At 47.2% G+C, this 20,085-nt stretch overlaps 1 protein-coding gene across 5 annotated transcripts in view; it reads left to right on the forward strand.

Annotated features, from left to right (window-relative positions):
• The first annotated feature begins 285 nt into the window (after window positions 1–285).
• The window catches only part of Palm2akap2 (PALM2 and AKAP2 fusion), a 339,394-nt gene continuing 319,594 nt past the window's right edge, over window positions 286–20,085 (forward strand). The window contains exon 1 of one of the 5 annotated variants that reach the window (XM_059254391.1): window positions 286–518. In XM_059254391.1, the coding sequence (XP_059110374.1) occupies window positions 474–518 (45 nt within the window). In that variant the 5' untranslated portion in view covers window positions 286–473. The remainder of the gene's footprint in view (window positions 519–20,085) is intronic. The other 4 variants (XM_059254389.1, XM_059254390.1, XM_059254392.1 and 1 more) reach the window with 4 other exon arrangements.

The raw sequence follows: 20,085 nt of genomic DNA on the forward strand, positions 1-20,085 counted from the left end.
CGCCCCCCACCCCCAGCCCCCCAGCTCGCTTATCACCGGCGCTCCAGGTGCCCCACTCGCGAGCGACAGCGGCGGCCACGAGTCCCCCACACCCCAGGGGCGGAGCGAGGCGCGGAGACGTCAGGGCGGGGACCTAGCGCGGCCGAGCGCGCTCTCCGGGAGGCTGCCGGCGGCCCACGTCCCCGGCTGGCTGGCGCGGCCGGTGGTAGCGGTGGCGGTAGAGCCCGGGATCTTGCAGTTCGCGGCGGCGCGCTGGGGCGCAGCCAGGCGGCGGTGCCGGCGGAGACCCGGGCTGAGCTCTGAGCCAGCCTTGCGCACAGCTTTGCCCGCCCCCCGGGAGCGGACCCCACACGCCCCTCGGCTGTCCCCGGGGTCGTTGAGCCCCCCACGAGTGCCCTTCCATCTCCTTGAGTGACTACAGTGTGTGTTTTGTTTTTCTTCCTTCTTCCCCTGCCCGTGTGCCCTTCTCCAGGATGGCAGAGGCGGAACTGCACAAGGAGAGGCTGCAAGCCATAGCAGTAAGTCCACTTTTCATTTCATTTTCTTGCTCTATTGTCTGGGGTGGACGGGGACCAGTGGGCTCAAGGCCAGCAACATGCCAGCCTGGTAGCCGCAGGCCCTGTGCTGGGGTGAAAGTCTGCCCAGGTTTGGCGACGCTGCCTTTTGCCTTTATATGTCTGTAGACTAAACCCCTGGGGCGCACTTGGGACTAGGAAGATTTGAACATGGAAAATTGGCTTAGAAATAAGAGGCTTGCTGCCGCGCTTCAGGGATAGACTAAACAGAGAGGGGGGAGTGCGTGTGTGTGTGTGTGTGTGTGTGTGTGTGTGTGTGTGTGTGTGTGTGTGTTGCGGGGGACTCCTGGAATATTATCACCCAGTGCCCAGAAGTACATTGGCCGGAGAAGGGAGAGAATGACGACCCCACAGTGGCTATCTCCCTCTGCCTTGCCAGCTACCCAGCCAGCCAACTGCCTGGTACAACCTCCCCCAGAAACCAGGAGTGAAGGGTTTCCTTCCCCTGTTTGACATTAGCAAGGACTCTGGCACAGGCCACCACCCTCAAGAGGGCAGGGGCTTCTTACAGCTGGGGCTTGGGAGTGATATTTCAGGAGTGTCTCATTCTTATGGGTGGGGATTATCTGAAAACCGTTGGTTCGGCATACAAAGGAGCATCCGGCTTTGGCAAAGTTCTGCACTTTCAGAGCACCATACCATGTGCATCCCGGGTTCAGACAAGAGCTGTCTCACGCTGCCTGGATTGGAGAGGCCTCGCCAGCTCTGCCAGTGTTCCACAGATGTGGTTTTCAGTGGAGCCACCACAGCTGGATTATATATTTCCTTTGCAGATGAGGGAATGGTTACTGGCGCTCTATGAAATAATAGCAAATTAAAGGAGGTCTGCTAGAATGCTGGCATGAAAGAACCTCCAGACATTCTTTCACCTAAGTACTTTTTCCCCTGTACTCCGGGAGTTCCCTGGAAACACATAAATTTGTTGGAGAAATACTGTGTAATGGTTTGGAAGCGATGTATGTACGAAAGTGTTTTCAAACGCCTTTGGATGGAGTCTTCCTAGGGAAAATGCATGCAGGCCTAATGTAGGCTCAGTAGCTCAGAGACCCCCTTTCTCAAACTATTCTAATCTGAAAGGCTATGCCCAGAAGGAGAACGCTGTGCGTGGGTCATGGTGAAATATCATGATTGGCCTCTGAGGCTGTCTTTGGAGTTGGTCCTTGAACTTAGGGGGGCTGTTTGCTCTTTTCTTCCCTTTTCCATGCAGTGCATGGGCGTTTGGGTGGTTAATAAAGTTGCTCATGGATTCTGAAGTCAGTGTCAAGCCAATGTGGCAGCCTGTCTTGAATCTGCTACAAATGGTGCCATGGAGCTGGTGGGTGTTTTGTGTAACTGAATAATGGGCTGCTTCAACTGTGGACAAGTGTCTGCTCCGGAGAACTCAGCCGCTCCCATGGGCTGCTGCTGCTGGTTGTTGGCAACAGTTGTCGCATTTTCTTGCCTCTGTATGACCGGTGTCCCCGGATGCCTGGGGGACAGCTGACTCCATGAAAGGACTTGCTTTCTGAGCACAGTGCCAACAGTAGCTAACACCAGGGTCACCCCTTCCAAGGGGGCTGGAGTAATCTCAGCCATAGCCAAAGTGATTTTCAAGAAAGATCTAGGGGTACCCTCAGGGTTCTCTTGAGTAGATAAGAAGATAAATACCCACCCACGACACTGAGTTCACCCCGTGGACCTGAGGAATTGTTGAGGAGTTTGGGGATGGAGGGGAGTTAACGTCAGCAAAAATCTGTGTTGGGGAAATTTGTCAGTGTTATCACTCTGTGTGTATGTGTGTGAGAGAGAGTGGGGGGTGTTAAGAAACAGAAGAGAACAGAGTAGACTTTGTGGCTACAATCAGCATATAATTTTATGCCACATTTTGGCTTAGTCCACACTTCCCAGATTCAGCAAACCTTGCCTCTCTTGGCCACTTTCCCAGAATTCTCAGGGGGCTCTGAGATGCTTATAGTCCTTCCCTAGACCCTATCATGCCTGAAGTCCCTCTGGAGATAAAAGGGAAGAGAAGATCCTTCACATCTTCACCTACTTGGGTTCCTAGGTCTTGCTCAGTCTTCAGTCTGAGCCTCAATTTTTTTCCTTTATAAACTGGGCCCAGGAGATTATCTCGTGGGCTACCTTTGAAGACTAGGGAGGTGAGGCACTTTGGCCCACAGTTGCCATGGAATGATGTTCAAGCAGAGCCCTCAGCTCATCTACACAGCTGGGAGAGCAGGGGACAGCTGTTTTCCTTTTCAACTCTGAGGGAGGTCAGTTCTAACCAGGGTCACTTCTTCCGCAGCAGGGATTGGGACCTGAGGGTCCATTCATCTGCTCATTCCACAGGTTTCTGTGGAGTGTCTCTCTCCTAGGTATCACCAGTGCTGACAACTACCATTTCGAAGTGCACTTGCATGCTTGATTTGAAAAGGGTGTGTGTGTCTCACTATGTAGCCCTGGCTGGCCTGGAACACACTATGTAGACCAGATTGACCTTTAATTCACAGACATCCACCTGTCAGAGCCTCCTGAGTGCTGGGATTAAAGGTGTGTGCCTCCACTCCCGGCCTCAAGCTTAATGTTTGAAAGGTCAGGTGTCCGGTGACCTGGGATATCTGTTGCAGGATCGTGGGTGGGAATCACCCAGTGTGAATTACTAAGTGGCTACAGTGCCTCAACTGTGTCTGCTAAGTCAGCCCAGAGACCAATCAATGAGAAAAGAAGGCTCTCACATCCTTTCAAAAGAAGATCAACTCCATCTTTTGAAAGCATCTTTCCTCCTCCTTGGGTCTTTCCTCTCTGAAGATTCTCCCACAACTATACCTTTAGAACCAACAAAATGCTTCAGGCAACATAGTAAGTGAGGAAAAATGATACAAGGATTCCCATTTATTAAACATTGTACCTTCAGCAAGGCCTTGGGTTAAGTGTTGTCTTCGATTTAGCACAAAGCTGCTCATAGCCAAGAATTGGGAGAGCATGTGAACAATTGCTGTGAGTTACAAGCAGGACAGTGTCCACGATCTCAAGTGTAGGACATGGAAAACAGTCTCAAGGCATGCGAGCGCCCTCCACTTCTGGGCCCCAAGGCCCACTTGAACAAGGCTTAGAGGTTGGATAAAATAACATAGACATTACTAACATCATAACCTTCCCGATGGCCATGGGCATTTATTTGTTTTTGTTTGCTTACTATTTCTTTGGAACAATTACTGTGGAGAAGAGAAAGGCAAAAGCGAGAAGTTAAGTCAGTAGCTGGCAGTAAGAACATGAAAGACTGGTGTGTGTGTGTGTGTGTGTGTGTGTGTGTGTGTGTGTGGTGTATGTGTGTGTGTGTGTGTACAGATGCAGTAGCCTTTGCCATTGTGTGTAGAGGTCAGAGGCAGATGTTGGGTATCTTCCTCTTGTTTCTATGTGTTTTCTGAGACAGAATTTCTCACCGAACCTAGAGCGCTCGTTTTGCTAGACTGGTCAGCCAGGCCCAAGATCTGCCTGTCTCTGGCCCCGGCACTGAAATATAGACATGTGCCTCCATGCTTGGCTTTTAACATGGATGCTAGGACTCTGAACTCAGGGCTCCACGCACAGTCAGTACCTTACCCTCTGAGCCATCTTCCCAGCTGCCATGACATGCTTTTATAAATGTATTAATTTTACTTATATGTATATGTGTAAGTTTATGTGTAACATGTGACTGTAGGGGCCTGAGGCGTCCAGAGGCAGTTGGGTCTCTTGGAAGTGGAGTTACAAGTGGTTGAGTCCTGCCTGATGTGGATGCCGGGCACTGAACCTGGGTCCCCTGCAACAACAGAAAGGACTCTTAACTGCTGATCCATCTCTCCAGCTCCTCATGAAATCCTGTTAATATACATGATTTCACTTAATTCTAGCAGGAAGTTTAAAAAGTAGACATTACTCTCCTAAACCATTTTAGAGATGGCCAGTGAGAAAACTGTTGGAACTTTAAACAGTGCCAAAATCAGGGTTTCAGCCCACAGGCCATGAACTGCCATGGAAGATGGCTGCAGTACCTCATCTTTTCTCACGGGGGCACTGTGCAGTGGTCTACAGCCTCGGTGTGAGGCCCTCACACAGCAGCAGAAGGTGTAGCATTGGAAAAACTTGAGTAAACCAGGAGACCTCTATCCTTCGAAAACTCTTCCAAGCCGGGTCCAGAGCGTGGAAAATCCCAATATAAACTCTAACCCAGTGAGTAACATTCTCTTGGGGAAGAAGCTGCTCGGTCTCAATGGAAACTGACTTGGGGGGAGGGTGTTGTTCTGTTTCCATATCCAAGGGGGGAGATAGCTTTCCTTGGGCATGAGTCAAAATGACTAAACGTTATAGAGGCTGTCTTGGGTAAAAACCCCAAGTGTCCCATGGAAAAGGCCTGAAACATAACTGTATCAATGTGGGCTGAAATATAGAATGCTAATCTAACCTACCGTTGTCTTTGTGGAGTTTTGTCCCGTATTAGGAACCCACTCTGTGGAATGATACAAATCCCCCTTTGCACTTGCGCACAAGCTCAGAACTCACACAAACGGTCTCTGTGCTGCATTCAGTCCGACCTGTGGAGTCTCACTCTCTCCTCCGCACAGTGGAGCATCCAGACCCACACAGTGCGGTGCGGAAGAGCTCGGGGAAACCGGTCTCTCCTGTTGCCTAATTTCTAGTGTCAATGGCATATCCAGCCTGGATCCTCCCAGGCTGGGAGGAGGGTGGTGGGCTTGGAGGTACACAGGCTTGGCTATGCCTTGTCAAATCAGGACCCTCTGAGATCTTGAGATCTTGCTTAATCTCTCTCTCTCTCTCTCTCTCTCTCTCTCTCTCTCTCTCTCTCTCTCCTCTCCCTCTCCCTCTCCCTCTCCCTCTCCCTCTCCTCTCCTTCTCTCTCTCTCCCTCTCTTCTCCCCTGTTCTCATTCCATCCTTCCATTCCTCTCTCTTGGTCCTTCCTTTCTTTGAATCTCCCTCTCTCCTTTCCTCCCTCCCTCCCTCCCTCCCTCCCTCCCTCCCTCCCTCCCTCCCTCCTTCCCTCCCCTGCCTCTTTCTGGCTTTCCATGCACTCTGTTTCTGTCTCTGTATCTTTCTCTGAGTAGCCTCTCTCTCTTCCACCCTCTTCCCCCCCGCCCATCCTCCACCACCTAGTCTTCCTTTTTATCTGGCCACAGGTTCAGTTAGTGTGTCGATGGCTTCCACCTGCTCCCACTCTTGGTCCTAAGTAGGCCTAGAGGAAATATTGGTTGGTTTTTCCTCAGATTCAGCCTTTTATGCCCTGACTTTCCTTCAAGTGCTACGTCTCTGAGGTTTAAGTTCAATGGGAGCCTCCACCAGCCTCCAGTTGAGTCTTGCCACTGAGGTTGCTCTGCCTAAGCTGCAGAAAAGTCCTTGCTTGGATTTACATATGACTCACCCTGGCATCCCAAGTCAGGGATCCGGAGGTGTTAGAGACCCAAAGTTCAACCGTTTAGTAACCAACACTGATTCTAACATACACAGCCCTTGTGGACCTGTGTCACTGGTGAGTTGACAAAGAACTGGAGAATTAAGAATCTGGGGCATTTATCTGTTATCTACTTCCATCTCGGAGACAGAGATGACACCGCACCCTGCCCTTGAAACTCCAAGTCAGGGCCTAAGAATCATTTAGTAAGGTTATCAGGGAGAGGAAGGGTTTGCCCTGGCTTGAGTTTGCAAGGCTGCCCGGTGAATAGGTGTCACTTTGGGACCTTTTAGGGTCATTACAGGCCCTGAGTGTGCTGAGGGAGCCTTACACAAGCATGTGTAAGGGTCACAGAACTCTCTGGATAGTTATTTGTATCTGGGAATTTTAGGGCTTGAGCCTCCTAGGACAAGGAGCAGCTGTTCTCCAAACTTTAAAGTGCTGTGAAAAGCAGAGTACTTAGCACTTTTTTTTTTTTTTTTTTTTTTTTTTTTTTTTTTTGGTTTTTTTCGAGACAGGGTTTCTCTTCTCTGTGTAGTTTTGGTGCCTGTCCTGGATCTTACTCTGTAGACCAGGCTGGCCTCGAACTCACAGAGATCCGCCTGGCTCTGCCTCCCGAGTGCTAGGATTAAAGGTGTGCACCACCACCGCCTGGCAGCACTTTCTAAAAAGTCAAGCAATGGGGGTTATGGGTTATGAATGGCCATATCTAACAGTGCAGGCACACCCACCTTTCTATAGGAGCTATCCAGTACTTTGGGGGACCACTGCGGTTGGTCTTTGGAACTACTCCCATATCATCACTGATTCGTTTGGGGGGGGATATTGGGAGCAGTCTGGTAGTCATGACCTGTTGAGCTAATCCACAGATACTGATGTTGGAACTATTTATTTAGAAATTATATTGGGGAAAACAACTCACTAAACAGGATATGGCAATTCCATCACAGAGTCCTGGAAGGCTGATGATCTGTCCCACGCTGCTTCTGCCGCCTGAGTCAGTCCCCACCGCTCAAGCCCACGAGGGAGAGAAGAACGAGGCATACGTCTTAAGCTAGCCCCGAGGCCACGCTCTAGGGGCTGGTACCTCGAGGTCATAGGTGGAACAGGTACTCATTACAATGACCTCATGTGACGTGACTCGGGCTGAGATGACACATGGGCATGACGCGTAGGACAGGGCTCTCGAAGGCTGCCAGGGCCTTGCATAGTTTGGTAGGGTAGTTAGGAGCAGGGGCTCTGGGCTCAGGTTCGAGTTTTCTCATTAGTATCTGCACAATGTCCTTGTCCCTTGGTTTCCTCATCTGTGAGATGGGGGTAAGGATAGACTCCTCATCGTGGAGTACTGTCAGGATGATTTGGGAAATTTCTTCAGATGCGCTCAGAGCAGACATCCAGTGAGCATGCCCAGAAGGTTTCTATTTACAGTAAATAAACAACCCGTGTATCTTGAAATAGAAAAGAGTCACAAAGGGACAGTTCTGTCAACTTCAACATTTTTGCCAAATTAGGAAATTGTGGGTAAACGTGCTATCTGCGTAGAGTTCTCAGTGTAGGCCGGCAGCAGTAATGACTGGGGCGGGGGCGGGGGGGGGGGGGGAACTGGCTGCTCTGCTCTGTACTCCCCACCTTATGCCTTTGAGACAGGGTCTCTTTCAGAACCTGGAGGTAGGCCTGAGGCCAGCGAGCCCTGGCAACCCTCCTGTCTCTGCTGCCACAGCACCAGGGTTCTAGGCCTGTGTGAAACCACACCTGGCTTTTTGTGTGTGTCCTGGGATTCGAACTCAGGTTCTCATGCTCATCCAGCAAGTGCTTTTAGCCACTGAGCCGTCTCTCCAGCCCCCATGATGAGGATCTTTTGTAGCTGTGAGCTCAGTGGATTGCAGGAGCAAGTGTGCAACCTGAATCAGGGAAAGTCGGGACCCTACGGAGCAGGTGTCACGGAGCGGTGAAGATGCAGGTGATTTACGCTGTGTGAGAACATGGGTCCTATGTTACTACAGCAACTCGTTTCCAAGAGAAGCCAGAAAACTGATGTTTAAGCATAGGGCCTCCAATTTAAACAAAGAATATGAATGAGTTTAAGCACTGAAAAGGTTTGTGGTCACGTGCCATTCCTTTTGGTCAACAGGTTGGCATTTTGTGACCTTTAGATGGGTAGGGCTTTGAACTTTACAGTTTGCTTTCTATATGCACTGGTTTAGCTGAATTTCATACATATGGAGGCTGTAAAGCAAGTCCTCTAGATACTCTCCCAGGTCATTCATAAGGTTGCAAAATCAGATTGTATTTTCCTTAAGGATTGATGGCTTTTGTATCCTGATGTTTGGATTCATGAAAAACAATACCCTTTTGCTATAGTTTTGATACCAGGTTGAGCCCCTTGAAATTGTGGATAGGATTGTAAGTCAGAGTGTTTACATGTGGGAAGACGGCTGCTTTCTAACTTAACAACCTTGAAGACCCTGTTATTATAGAAGAATCTTAAAGAACATTTACCTAAGATATGCAAATCTGACATGTTAAGTCAGCTGTGCGAATCTGAGTCTGCCTCACTTCCGGATGTTCCAGATGATCCTAAGTTATTATCAGCTTCAGGTAATGGTACAGGGAGCCACGGCTGGCCAAAGCACTTAGAACAGCAGTGACAGATTTTGATAGTCTCTGTGTGTGTGTGTGTGTGTGTGTGTGTGTGTGTGTGTGTGTGCGTGCATGCACACATATACATGCACATGTGCGCACATGCACATGCATGCACCCTGCGTAGTATAGAATAGCATGCACATTCCTTTTAGGATCAACCGGAGATGTCCTTAAAGCACAGACTGATGCTCCCCACTCCCACAGAGTCTGAATGAGTGGACATGGGAAGGAGACAGAAGAATTTGCTTTTCTAGCAAGTTCCCAGCTGTTTCCAGCTGCAGCTGCTGTTCTGGGGAAGACACTTTGAAAACCATCGCTCAAGCTGGAGAAGATCAATAGTAAAGACAGATGACGGTCTGAGTCTTGATACATGGCATGTGCTCATCATGGCATGCTTGAGTGTTAAAAACACCAAACACAAATTCAGTCTTGTTGAGCAAGAACTTAAAACAGCCCCAGGTGAAGATGGTGCTGGTGGATCACACATCAGGTACCTGACCAAGAGAAGGCCTATTCTGGGGATGGGACTTAGTGGTTAATTCGCTAGTTTCTGCGGTTGACCTTTAGAGTTTGAGGATTTGTGGGGAGAAGCCATCGTTTACCTTGAGTACTTGCTTAGTTCTACTTAAGTAAAAATTCTGTTCATCACTTGAAGACAACTTTTAGGAGACTGTCTTGGGGTTAGATGGATGACTTGGCTGAGGTGAGGGGTGGTGCCTGGATTGTCTGCAATCCAGGGGTCTGCAAGGAACCGGGCTGGGCCGAGAGCGTTGGTGTCTTTACTCATGCTGAGGTTTGCACAGGATTGGGCCGACCCAAACTATGCCCTCTACAATTCCCTTGAGGAAGCTTTCTCAGGGTGGCTCAGCGAAGACAAGAGATTCAGTAAAGGAGATTTCGAGGGCTAGGGAGATGGTAGCTCAGTTGGTAAAGTGTCTGTTGTGCAAACACCGGGACCTGTCTTCAGATCCCTGACCCCCCACATCAAAACCAGGCATGGTGGATTGGACTGTAACCCCAGTGCAAGGGTGGGGTGGGGTGGGCGGAGGCACTCTTCCGGTGCTGGCAAGGCAGTCTAATTGAAGTGGGGAGCTTCAGGTTTAGTGAAGAGACTGCCTCAGAAACTAAGGTGACGAGTGACAAAAAAATATCAGAAGTCAACCTCTGGAATAAGCAAGCACCTTGTCACATGCACGCGTAAACCACACCTAGTAACTAGCTCTACTGCCAGTAGCCCTGGGAGGCCCTTGGAGAGAAGTCCACGATGTGGTGATGTTATCTATAGGTGCAGATAGCCCACTGCGAACTAGCCAATCACAGGGCCTCCTTCAGTGGGTTCAAAGCAGCTGCTTCACCTGTGGTGACTCCAGTAGGAAGTCAGGATGAGCAGCAGCTGATGTGCATGACTTCCTGGTAGTTAAGGATTCTCTCCAGCCTGCGTGAGTGTGTGCGCGTATGCTTGCGTGCACACAAGTATGGCTTGTCGTTGGTGTATCCAAAAGGATTTTATTCTCCCAAGGATGCCATCCAGGTGTCCCTATTTGTAGGGACATCCATTGTCTGAGCCAGCTCTTCATTTCTGGAGGAATTCACTTACCCAGTCTCTATTTGTCACATAACACAAAGCACAGAAGCTGCCCTGTGTTGCATGGAGCCTGAGAGGAGGACAAGGGCAGACTGTGGGTGACAGGCCACAGAGCACAGGGCGCTGGCTGGACAAAAGGTCTCTCAGGCATGCTCTGAGCTTGGGAATACCACACACATGAGTCTGATTTCAGCCAGAAAGGCCAGTGGAGCAGAGGTTGATGTGAGGAGGCACATGTCCCAGCTGTGTGTGTCCGGGGTTAATCATTACCTCTGTGTTTTCCAGCGGTCCTGTGTTCATAAGGATTACTAAACAGAGGCACACACAGAATGGCAGGCGATGGAGACATGGGTCAGTCTGTAAAGCACCTCGCTTACACACACAAGGACCTGGATTCGATCCTCAGAACCTATGGGGAAAAGCTGGATGTGGTGAGACTTGTAATCCCAGAACTGGAGGGGCAGAGACAGGCAGATCCCTAGGGCTCACTGGATAGAAAGTCTTACCTAGTTAATGAGCTCCAGACCAATGAGGGACCCTGTCTCAAAAATGAAATAAAATAAAATAAAAATAAAAATAAAGGTGATAGATAGCACCTGGAGAATGACAGCCAAAGTTATCCTTTGACAATCACCTACACACACACACACACACACACACACACACACACACACACACACTTGTGAACACGCATATACTTGTGAGCATGCATCCACGTATATACACAGAATGAAAGACATGGAAGACAGAGAACAGCCTGTTTGCACAGCACTTGAGTTTCGGTGCCTGTAGCATCTCATAAGCTAGAAGAAAGGCATGGGGTGGGGGCAATGCCTAACATGGCAGCAAAAAGTCCATCTTTCTGTTCCTCACTTCCCCTGCTGCAGATGGTCTCGTTACCCTGAGGGCCCTCCAGCCTGACCTTCTGTGTTTGACTAAATGTCTTCAAGGCATCTGGAAAACCTGCCCCCTCCCCACTTGCTGGAAAATTGAATAGCCTTTTTACTGGTTTATTTACTATTCTAGGTGGGGGTGGGAACCCTCTTCCCCCCACCCCCCTCCTGCTAAATTATAACCAGTCACATAAGTATTCCTTTTATTTTTAAGTCCAGGGCTGAAATGTAAAACTTTGAGGGTTACCAAAAAAATGTTATTCTTAAGAGAAAAACGTATGCTTGAAAGCTTAACCCAGTGGGCAAAGGCAGAGGGGGGGGGGCTTCTTTTTCTCTCTTTCCTTCCTTTTTGTGGATTTGAGTGCAGAAGTGGACAACGTTGAGGCCGATAACTACCAGTCAGGTCTTCAGGCTTTGGGTAGCTGTGATAACGTGTGGGTTCCACACGTGACAAGACAGTGAGGCTGGGACTTAAGAAAGGTGGCTCTTGACTGAGTGGCATGGAGTCGGGCATGCAGTTTCCCTGAGTTTCTGCCCCCTGACTTGATAACATCTGCCCTCTTTAACGGGGTAAAACCTATTCATAGACATAGAAGTCTACACATGCGTGTTCAAAACCCAGTGCTAGAATCAAGTAAAACTTCAAAACTCCATCATACTAACAATAGTGAGTGAGTGTGGTACAGAGTCATGAGAACATCCTGAAGACTGGGCATAGAACACACTCTTGAATCCTCCCAACTATAGAAACACCCTCCCCCCAGCCTTATCAGCAGTGAGAATGAAGGACATCAGACCCACATTGGATCTGAGGAGGGGAAATGAAGAGAAAGCATTGCCTCTGAAAACAGAGAAGAGGAGGCCAAGGTGAAAGTGATTTCCATCCCTCAGTTACCACCTTTCCTGCTTAACATGTTTCTAGTTACCTCTGGCTAGTCGTAGCTTTCTACTCTTCCCTAAGCCAAAGCTGGAAGCAGCCTGAACTAGTGAAGGAATCGTTTTAAGTGGAGTGGGTGTCTTAGTTACTTTTCTAAGTTACTGTGCTAAAATACTGTGGTAGTTTGAATGTATTTGGCCCGCATAAGCTCATAGGGAGTGGCACTATTAGGAGGTGTGGCTTTGTTGGAGTAGGCATGGCCTTGTTGGAGGAAATGTGTCACTGTGGGGGCGGGCTTTGAGGTTTCCTATGCTCAGGATACAGCCCAGTGTGTCAGTTGACTTCCTTCTGCCTTCTGGTCAAGATGTAGCCAGCACCATGTCTACCTGCACACTGCCAAGCTCCTGTCATGATGATAATGGACTTAACCTCTGAAACTGTAAGCAAGTGATCCCAATTAAATGTTTTCTTTATGAGAGTTGCCATGGTCATGGTGTCTCTTCACAGCAATAAAAACCCAAACTGAGACAAGTTATAGAAGAAACAGTTTATCGGGGGCTTACAGTTCAGTGGGTGAGTTCATGACCGTTGACCACTGTGGTGGGGAGCCTGGCAGCAAGCAGGCATGACAACAACGATGAGTGACAAAGTGTGATGTGTGTGTGTGTGTGAGAGAGAGGGGGGGGGAGAGGGAGAGAGAGGCAGGGCGCATGCACTAACTGGGAATACTGTGGGCTTTTGAAATCTCAAAGCCCATCCCTGGTGACACACCTTCTCTAACAAGGCACACCTCCTAATCCTTCCAAAACAGTTCTATTACCTGAGGACCAAGCATTCAAATATATGAGCCTAGGGGGGACATTCTAACTTAATTGGTCGCCTTCCCTTTTAGAGACAGGTATTCAGGAGGTCCAAAAATTGAGCAAAAGATGGTCACTCTACCCTGTGGCTACTTTGAGAGGAGATAAAGTGAGTGTCCCAGATTTTCAGATTATCTGGATAGGAAGCACTGTATGGAGTATTTTACGTTAGGATAAACCCTAGATATCTGCAGGAGCTAGACTGGTATGGCCAAGCCCTTGAGAGCATGGTAAAGGAGAAAGACCAGGCTCTTGGGGACAGAAGCAGTCATTCCTAATTCCAGGTGACTAATTTATAGGGTTCAAGCCTAGAGTCCTCTACCTTTACAAGAGAACCCCGAAGTATGACTTTTGGAAAAACCTCTGTTGCTGTCTAAATGGTTTAAATTAAACATAACAAGATTTTAAAATGGACCTAATCAGCTCCATTCCCCATGACATCCCACTCACCCTCAGCTCCATCCTGGGCCATCACTTTTCCGTGAATGCCCTTCAGAGTACATTTTATTTAATCCTGCAGCAATAGTGTATGGGATGGGTGTGGAGGGCTATTACCGCTTAGATCTAAGTGAGATATAAAGACATGTATGTCTGTTTGACAGAATGGAGAGATGCACCCACAAAAAAGCCTGTTTGTCATACACTCAAAGGCCCTTTGGGATCTTTCCACTACTAAAAAACAAACAAGCAAACAAACAGCACACAGACTGGGCTCAGAGTCAAGGCTGCTGTTGGAATCAGTCCCTTCTCCAGCATGCCGGGGCAATCAGGAATTCTCTGTAAGAAATCCCAACTGTAATCCCTCTAAAAAAGAGAATTTAATGAACAGAGAGCAAAACTGACATCAGCTTTTTGATGTCTGAATTTAATATGTTATAGATTTGTGTAGCTGCCAGAACAGAGTAGGATAATTTGACCTCCCCCAAAGCTCTCCCAGGAGGCATTGTTGTTTAAACCACAATCTAGGCAGTTCGCTTGATCCTACCTTCTCCTGCATGTGCAGAGTTCCAGTAGATTAAGACTTGGAGTGTGGGCTGAAACAGAGAGCTGGAGCTTTCTGTCGTGGTGAGGTTGTCTTGAACACCAGTCCTCAGACTCATGTGACTTATGTTTGCGTCTCCCTTGTCAACACCTCCCCCTTCCTCCTGGCTCCTCCACTGTACCGTCCCTGCTTTTAGCACTTTAAGACATAGGGTGTTGAGTGGGTGTACCTATAGTAACCGGTATTTATTGTCTATCTGAAATTCACAATTAACTGGACTGCTTTTGGTTGTCTTTTGGCAAGCCCAACTACTTAACACAGTGCCATCTTCACAGACAGGGTTAAAATCCACCTCATCCTCATCTGGGTGTCTGTCAGAAAAGTAAAAAAGAATGTTTCACTTTATTTATTTAATTACATTGTGGTGTGTGTGTGTGTGTGTGTGTGTGTGTGTGTGTGTGTGTGTGTGTTTGAGGAGGTCAGAGGACAACATGTGGGAATCAGTTCTCTCTTTCCTTCATATGGGTTCTGGGCATGAGACAAAGGTCATCAGGTTTGGTGGCAGGTACCTTTACCCACTGAGCCCTCTCCCTGGACTATGCCTTTGATTTTAAATAGCTCATTTGGAAGGTCACAGGACATGGACATGTGCTGAAAGAATATATGTGTGTCCCCCTGGTGTGTTAATATGCACTTTCAAGAAATGTTTTGTGAAGTTGTGCATGGTGGCACAAACTTTAATCCCAGCTCTTGAAAGGCAGATGTAAGAAGATCAAGAGTTCAAGGCCAGCCTGAACTACATAATGAACTCTTATCTTAAAAAAATAAAATAACAGGGAATGGGGTCATATCTCAGTGCTAGAGCAGCCATCCAGTATGCAAAATGCTCACGATGCAGTTCTTGACACTGCAAAAAAACAAAAATACCCCCACCAGCTAGGCATCTATATTCCATGAGAAACCAGTCATGTCCTTTCAGAAAGGAACAAGAAATGGCCTGGTATATATTTGGGCAGGAGAACAAGTGGATGGAGAAATCAGTGTGTTTCCTTGCTCTCCTCCATTCCTCTTTTCTGACTCAACATCTGAATACCAGAAAACTGTAAAGGCTAAATGAGAAAACTGGTTATACCGAGTTATAAAACAGTCCTGAAATGTTAGCCTTCAGGGCTGGAAAGACGGCTCAGCAGTTAAGAACACTAGCTGCTTTTGCAGAAAGACCTGGGTTCAGGTCCCAGCACCCACATGGTACTCATAGCTGTCTCTAACTCCAGTTCCAGATGATCCAATGTCCTCTGGCCTCTGCAGGCACCAGGCCTGCACGTGGTGCAGATACATATATGCAGGCAAAACCCTCATCTATATGAAATAAAATAAACTTAAAGTAAAAAGAAGAAATGTTAGCCTTCAGCAGTCCATAAAAACAGCATTGACAATCAGCCTTCAGCAATCCATAGATCTTACACTTCGTGGAATTAGTATGGTGCCTCCTAGTGAGCAGTGAATGACTCACACACCACAGTCACAGTCACCCCGTTCCTAGTCTGGATACGCTGATGATGCTGTGATAGTGGATGTGATGATTCATTGATTGTCAACTCGGTAGACTCTAGAAGGAGACACGTCTCCAGCGATGTCTGTGAGGGAGTGTCTAGACTTGGTTAACTGAAGTGGGAAGCCACACCCTAGTTGTTGGTGGCACCATTCCATGGGCAGGGGTCCTGGACTGAATAAGAGAAGGAAGCAAGCCGAGTACCAACATTTATTTTTCTCTACTCCCTGACTATGAATGCAATGTGACCACCAGCCTCAAGCCACGACCACCTGCCCCTCCTGCCACCATCCCCACCCAGTAATGGTGGACTGTGCGCCCTGGAAGCCCAAATAAACTGTTCCTTTCTGAAGATGGGTTAGTCAGGTTTTGTTTTGTTTTTTTTTTTTTAGCTGCTATGATGGGACAAGTAACTGATATAGTTGATTTATTTATCTTGCTCTTTCACTCATCTACTTCACTATGGTGATTTCTGAATGGTAAGGAGACAAGAGAGACAGTGCATTCTACATAGCAAATCTGAAATAGAGAATATGTTGTCATAATTAAAAACAGCAATAACAGAGGCACTCACAGTTCTTTTAACATGCAGAATTATTTTTATTTTATTTTAAGTATAATAAATATACTTAAGCCATGTGTTTCTGTGAACCACTTACATACCTGGTGCCTGTGAAGGCCAGAAGTGTAGACAGATTTTTCTTTGGGCCGCCAGCTCACACACACAAAAAAAAGACATGGAGACTTATTATTAATTATGAAATTTGTTTGGCCAATGGCTTAGGCTTGTTTCTAACTAGCTCTTATAACATAAATTAATCCATTTTTTATTATGTTATGCCATGTGGCTTTTACTTCAATCCCACTCTGTATGCTCGACTTGTTCAGCGTCTGGCTGGCTTCTCCTTTCTTCTTTCCAGCATCCTCTCTGCCCCAAAAATCCTGCCTAGCTATTGGCTGTTTGGCTTTTTATTAAACCAATCAGAGTGACACATACTCACAGTGTACAAGAAGATTATTCCACAACACAGAAGAGGGCATTAGATTCCTGGGACTGGAGTTACAGACAGTTGTGAGCTGCCATGTGGACGCTGGGAACTGAACCCAGGTCTTCTGGAAGAGCAAAGAGTGCTCTTAACTGCTGACCCATTTCTATAGCCCCACAAAAAATGCAATTTTTTATTTAGAATAGGAGCCAATAACCTGTACCCCCATGCATCAGAGACACTCAGCAGCCTCCCTTCAGAAGTCAGGTTTACACGGTTTTAAATTACTGAAAAAAAATTTAGGGATATTTCATGACACATAAAAGTGTCATGAAATTCAAATTTTATTACCTACCAGTGAAGCTTTGTGACCACAGTCCTGCATGTTTACTTCTGTGTTACATGTGGCCATGTTGTGGGAAGCCAACAGAATGGGGTTATCACAGCAGAGTCCAAATGACCTCTAAGGCCTAAAATACTTGCTGATCTCTGGTCTCTGTGCAGCTCATCTTCTGTGACTGTAATTACAGTAAAGGTTGTAAAAAAGCTTTTAGTTAAAGAACCTAAGGGGGCCATGGAGATGGCTGAGGCTGTAAAGTGTTTGCTGTAAATTATGGAGACCAATTTGGGGCACCATGAGAAGAGACTTAATACTTACTAAAGAGCTGGCATGCAAATTTCCCCTGAAGTCCTTGTCACCTAAGCCAACTGCCTCTTGTCTTTAGGAAACCTGATAACATGGTCCTCTGGGTAGTAGTTCGGCTCATCTAAAAATGTCAATATACTTCAAAACATTTTTTTCTACTGATAAGGACAGAAGACAGAAGGGGAAAAAAAGCACTGCAGATTTTCCATGTGAGTTTTCTGTATTCCATAGAACTTATTAGAATGCTTACTTTTCTCCTCTGGAGAACTTTAAAGGTGAAGTGTCGGAGTAGAGGTCAGAGAACACACCAACTATGTTTTCTGTGTCTGAGGAAGGAGCCAAGCAGAGGTGGTTTCCAGCCAACCAACCCTTTTCCTCAGGGTCTGTCACCTCCTGGAACCCATCAAGCCACTGCCTTGATTTGCCAATAAAGTGGGACCAAGTGAAAGCCACTGATGGCCAGTGGTAGTCGATCCACCTTGGGCTCCCGTGAATCATCAGGCGCTTCCTTTGTCCTTTCCTTCCATGCCTTATTCAGAAAGGTCAGCTGCAATTTGGAATCGTTCAGCTTGGAAATTTCCCCAGGGCCTTTGGTGTCTCTGTAATATTTTCACATTGCCCAAGGTTTGGAGAGACAGCCATGTTGTGAAATCAAGTTCAAAAAAACATAATAACTACAGGCCTTGGGCTAGACATGTGACCATGCTGGAGAGAGCAGTGTGGACACTCAAATTGTTTGCTCTGTAGATGGGCGGGTTCTGCTTCCAGGTCCTGACCCCAAACACTCTGTTTGGGCTGCTTCTTAGCAGCTACACAGAGAAAGAGAAGCCTATAGTGAAGTTCAGGATTTCTCCTCTGAACTTTAGGTACCACTAACATTTCAGACCACATCGTTCTCTGCTGTGGGGCTGCCCCCTGCTCACATGACAACTAGTAGCATCCCTGGTCTCCCCTTCTCCTCATTGTAATAATCTTTGTCATTGCTGAGCGCCCCCTGGATGATAAAAATAACCCCCTTTGATGGGCTAGAGATGTGGTTCAGTTGGTACTTTTGCTGGCATGCACAAAGCCTTGTGATTAATTCCTAGTACTACATAAATCAGGCATGGTGGTCAATGTCTGTAATCCCAGCTCTTGGGAGATGGAGGCAAAAGAACCAGAAGTTCAAGGTCATCTCTGGCTACTGTGGAAGTTTGAATGTAATTGGCCCCCATAATCTCATAGAGAGTAGCACTATTAGGAGGTGCAGACTTGCTGGAGGAAGGGTCACTGTGTCACTGTGAAGGCGGGCTTTGAGGTCTCTTTTGCTCAAGCTTCACTCAGTGTAACAGTCAGTCCACTTCCTGTTGCCTGCAAGATGTAGAACTCTCAGCTCCTTCTCCAGAACCATGTCTGCCTGCACGCCGCCATGTCCCGCCATGGTGATAATGGACTGGACCTCTTAACTGTAAGTGAGTTACCCCAATTAACTGTTTTCCTTTATAAGAGTTGCCATGGTCATGGTGTCTCTTCGCAGCAGTGGAAACCCTAACTAAGACAACTACATAGTAAGTTAGAGACCAGCCTGGGATACATAGGATCTGTCTCAAATAAAGGAATATCAAAAATAAGCTCCTTGGAGAAGGATGTGTAAAGTAAGGGCTACAGACGAACTGCATTTCCCAATTTTATATTATCAGGGATTCATTCCTTGAAGTGTTAATTCTCAGACTTAATGATTTGTTCCTTTTAACCTTGGTGGAGATGGGGGATACTAGAAAGATGGCTCAGCAGGTAAGAGCTCTTACAGCTCTTGCAGATGACCTGAATTCAAATCCTAGCATCCATGTCAGCAGCTCACAACTGCCTGTAACTCTAGCTCCAGGGGAACAAGATGCCTGTGGTCTCTGTGGGCACCTGCACTCACATATACATATCCCCCAACACATATACATAATCAGATATTTTAAAAATTAAGTCTTGTTGAATTTGTTGTATTAGGTTTTTTAAAGTTTTTTTAAAATTTATTTATTTTCATTTTATGTGCATTAGTGTTTTGCCATGGGTGTCAGGTCCCCTGGAACTGGAGTTACAGACAGCTGTGAGCTGCCACGTGGGTGCTGGGAACTGAACCCGGGTCCTCTGGAAGAGCAGTCAGTGCTCTTAACCACTGAGCCATCTCTCCAGCCCTGGGTTTTTTGTTTGTTTGTTTGTTTGTTTGTTGTTTGTTGTTTTAATTTCCAGAATTGCCTACAAAAGTACAGATTTCTCAAAAAGGGTGATGCCTAGAGCCTGGGGTGGCAAAGACATTTCATGTTGTATGTAAAACTCAGACAGTAGTTACCTGTTATGTTATCTGAGGAAGAACTTTGAAGCTGTTGTTTAGGGTTGAGCAAAGGACATTAGCTGTGCCGGGCTGTGGTGGCACACACCTTTAATCCAAGCACTCAGGAGGCAGTGCTAAGCAGATCTCTGTGAGTTCGAGGTCAGCCTGGTCTACAGAGTGAGATCCAGGACAGGCACCAAAACTACACAGAGAAACCCTGTCTCGAAAAACAAAAACAAAAACAACCAAACAAGCAAAGGACATTAGCTGGATTGGAGGTTCCTTGGTGCACAAACTATGTGGTATCGCTGGGTGCTAACAGTCTTCTGACAGAGGGTCTCTGCAGTGTTAGTGGAACTGCAGCTGGACAGGTGTGAACAGTCTTCTGAGAGAGGGTCTTGGCAGTGTTAGCTGAGCTGCGGCTGGAGCCCCAGTTATACAAGGTCGGTACAGCTGCATGCGTGTTAGAGTTTTCCAGAAGAACAGCTTTTTTAAATGACTGCATGCTGCATGGTCTAGTGGAGGTGCTGTAGTCCACTGATGGGGACGGGTCAGGGAGAGCATTTAAAAGGAGGCAAAAAAAAAAAAAAAAAAAAGCAAACTAGCTAGCTTCCTGTCACTTTCCCTTGCCTGCTTTTCTTCAGTGAGTTCTGGAGACCAGAAGTCTGAGATCAATGAGTGCAGTGGGAGTGGTTTCTTCTGAGGACTGTGAGGAAGGATTTCTGCCCAGGCCTCTCTCTCTCCTTGGTGTGCAG

This window comes from Peromyscus eremicus, chromosome 2 (assembly GCF_949786415.1).
Source record: "Peromyscus eremicus chromosome 2, PerEre_H2_v1, whole genome shotgun sequence".
Taxonomy (NCBI): Eukaryota; Metazoa; Chordata; class Mammalia; order Rodentia; family Cricetidae; genus Peromyscus; species Peromyscus eremicus.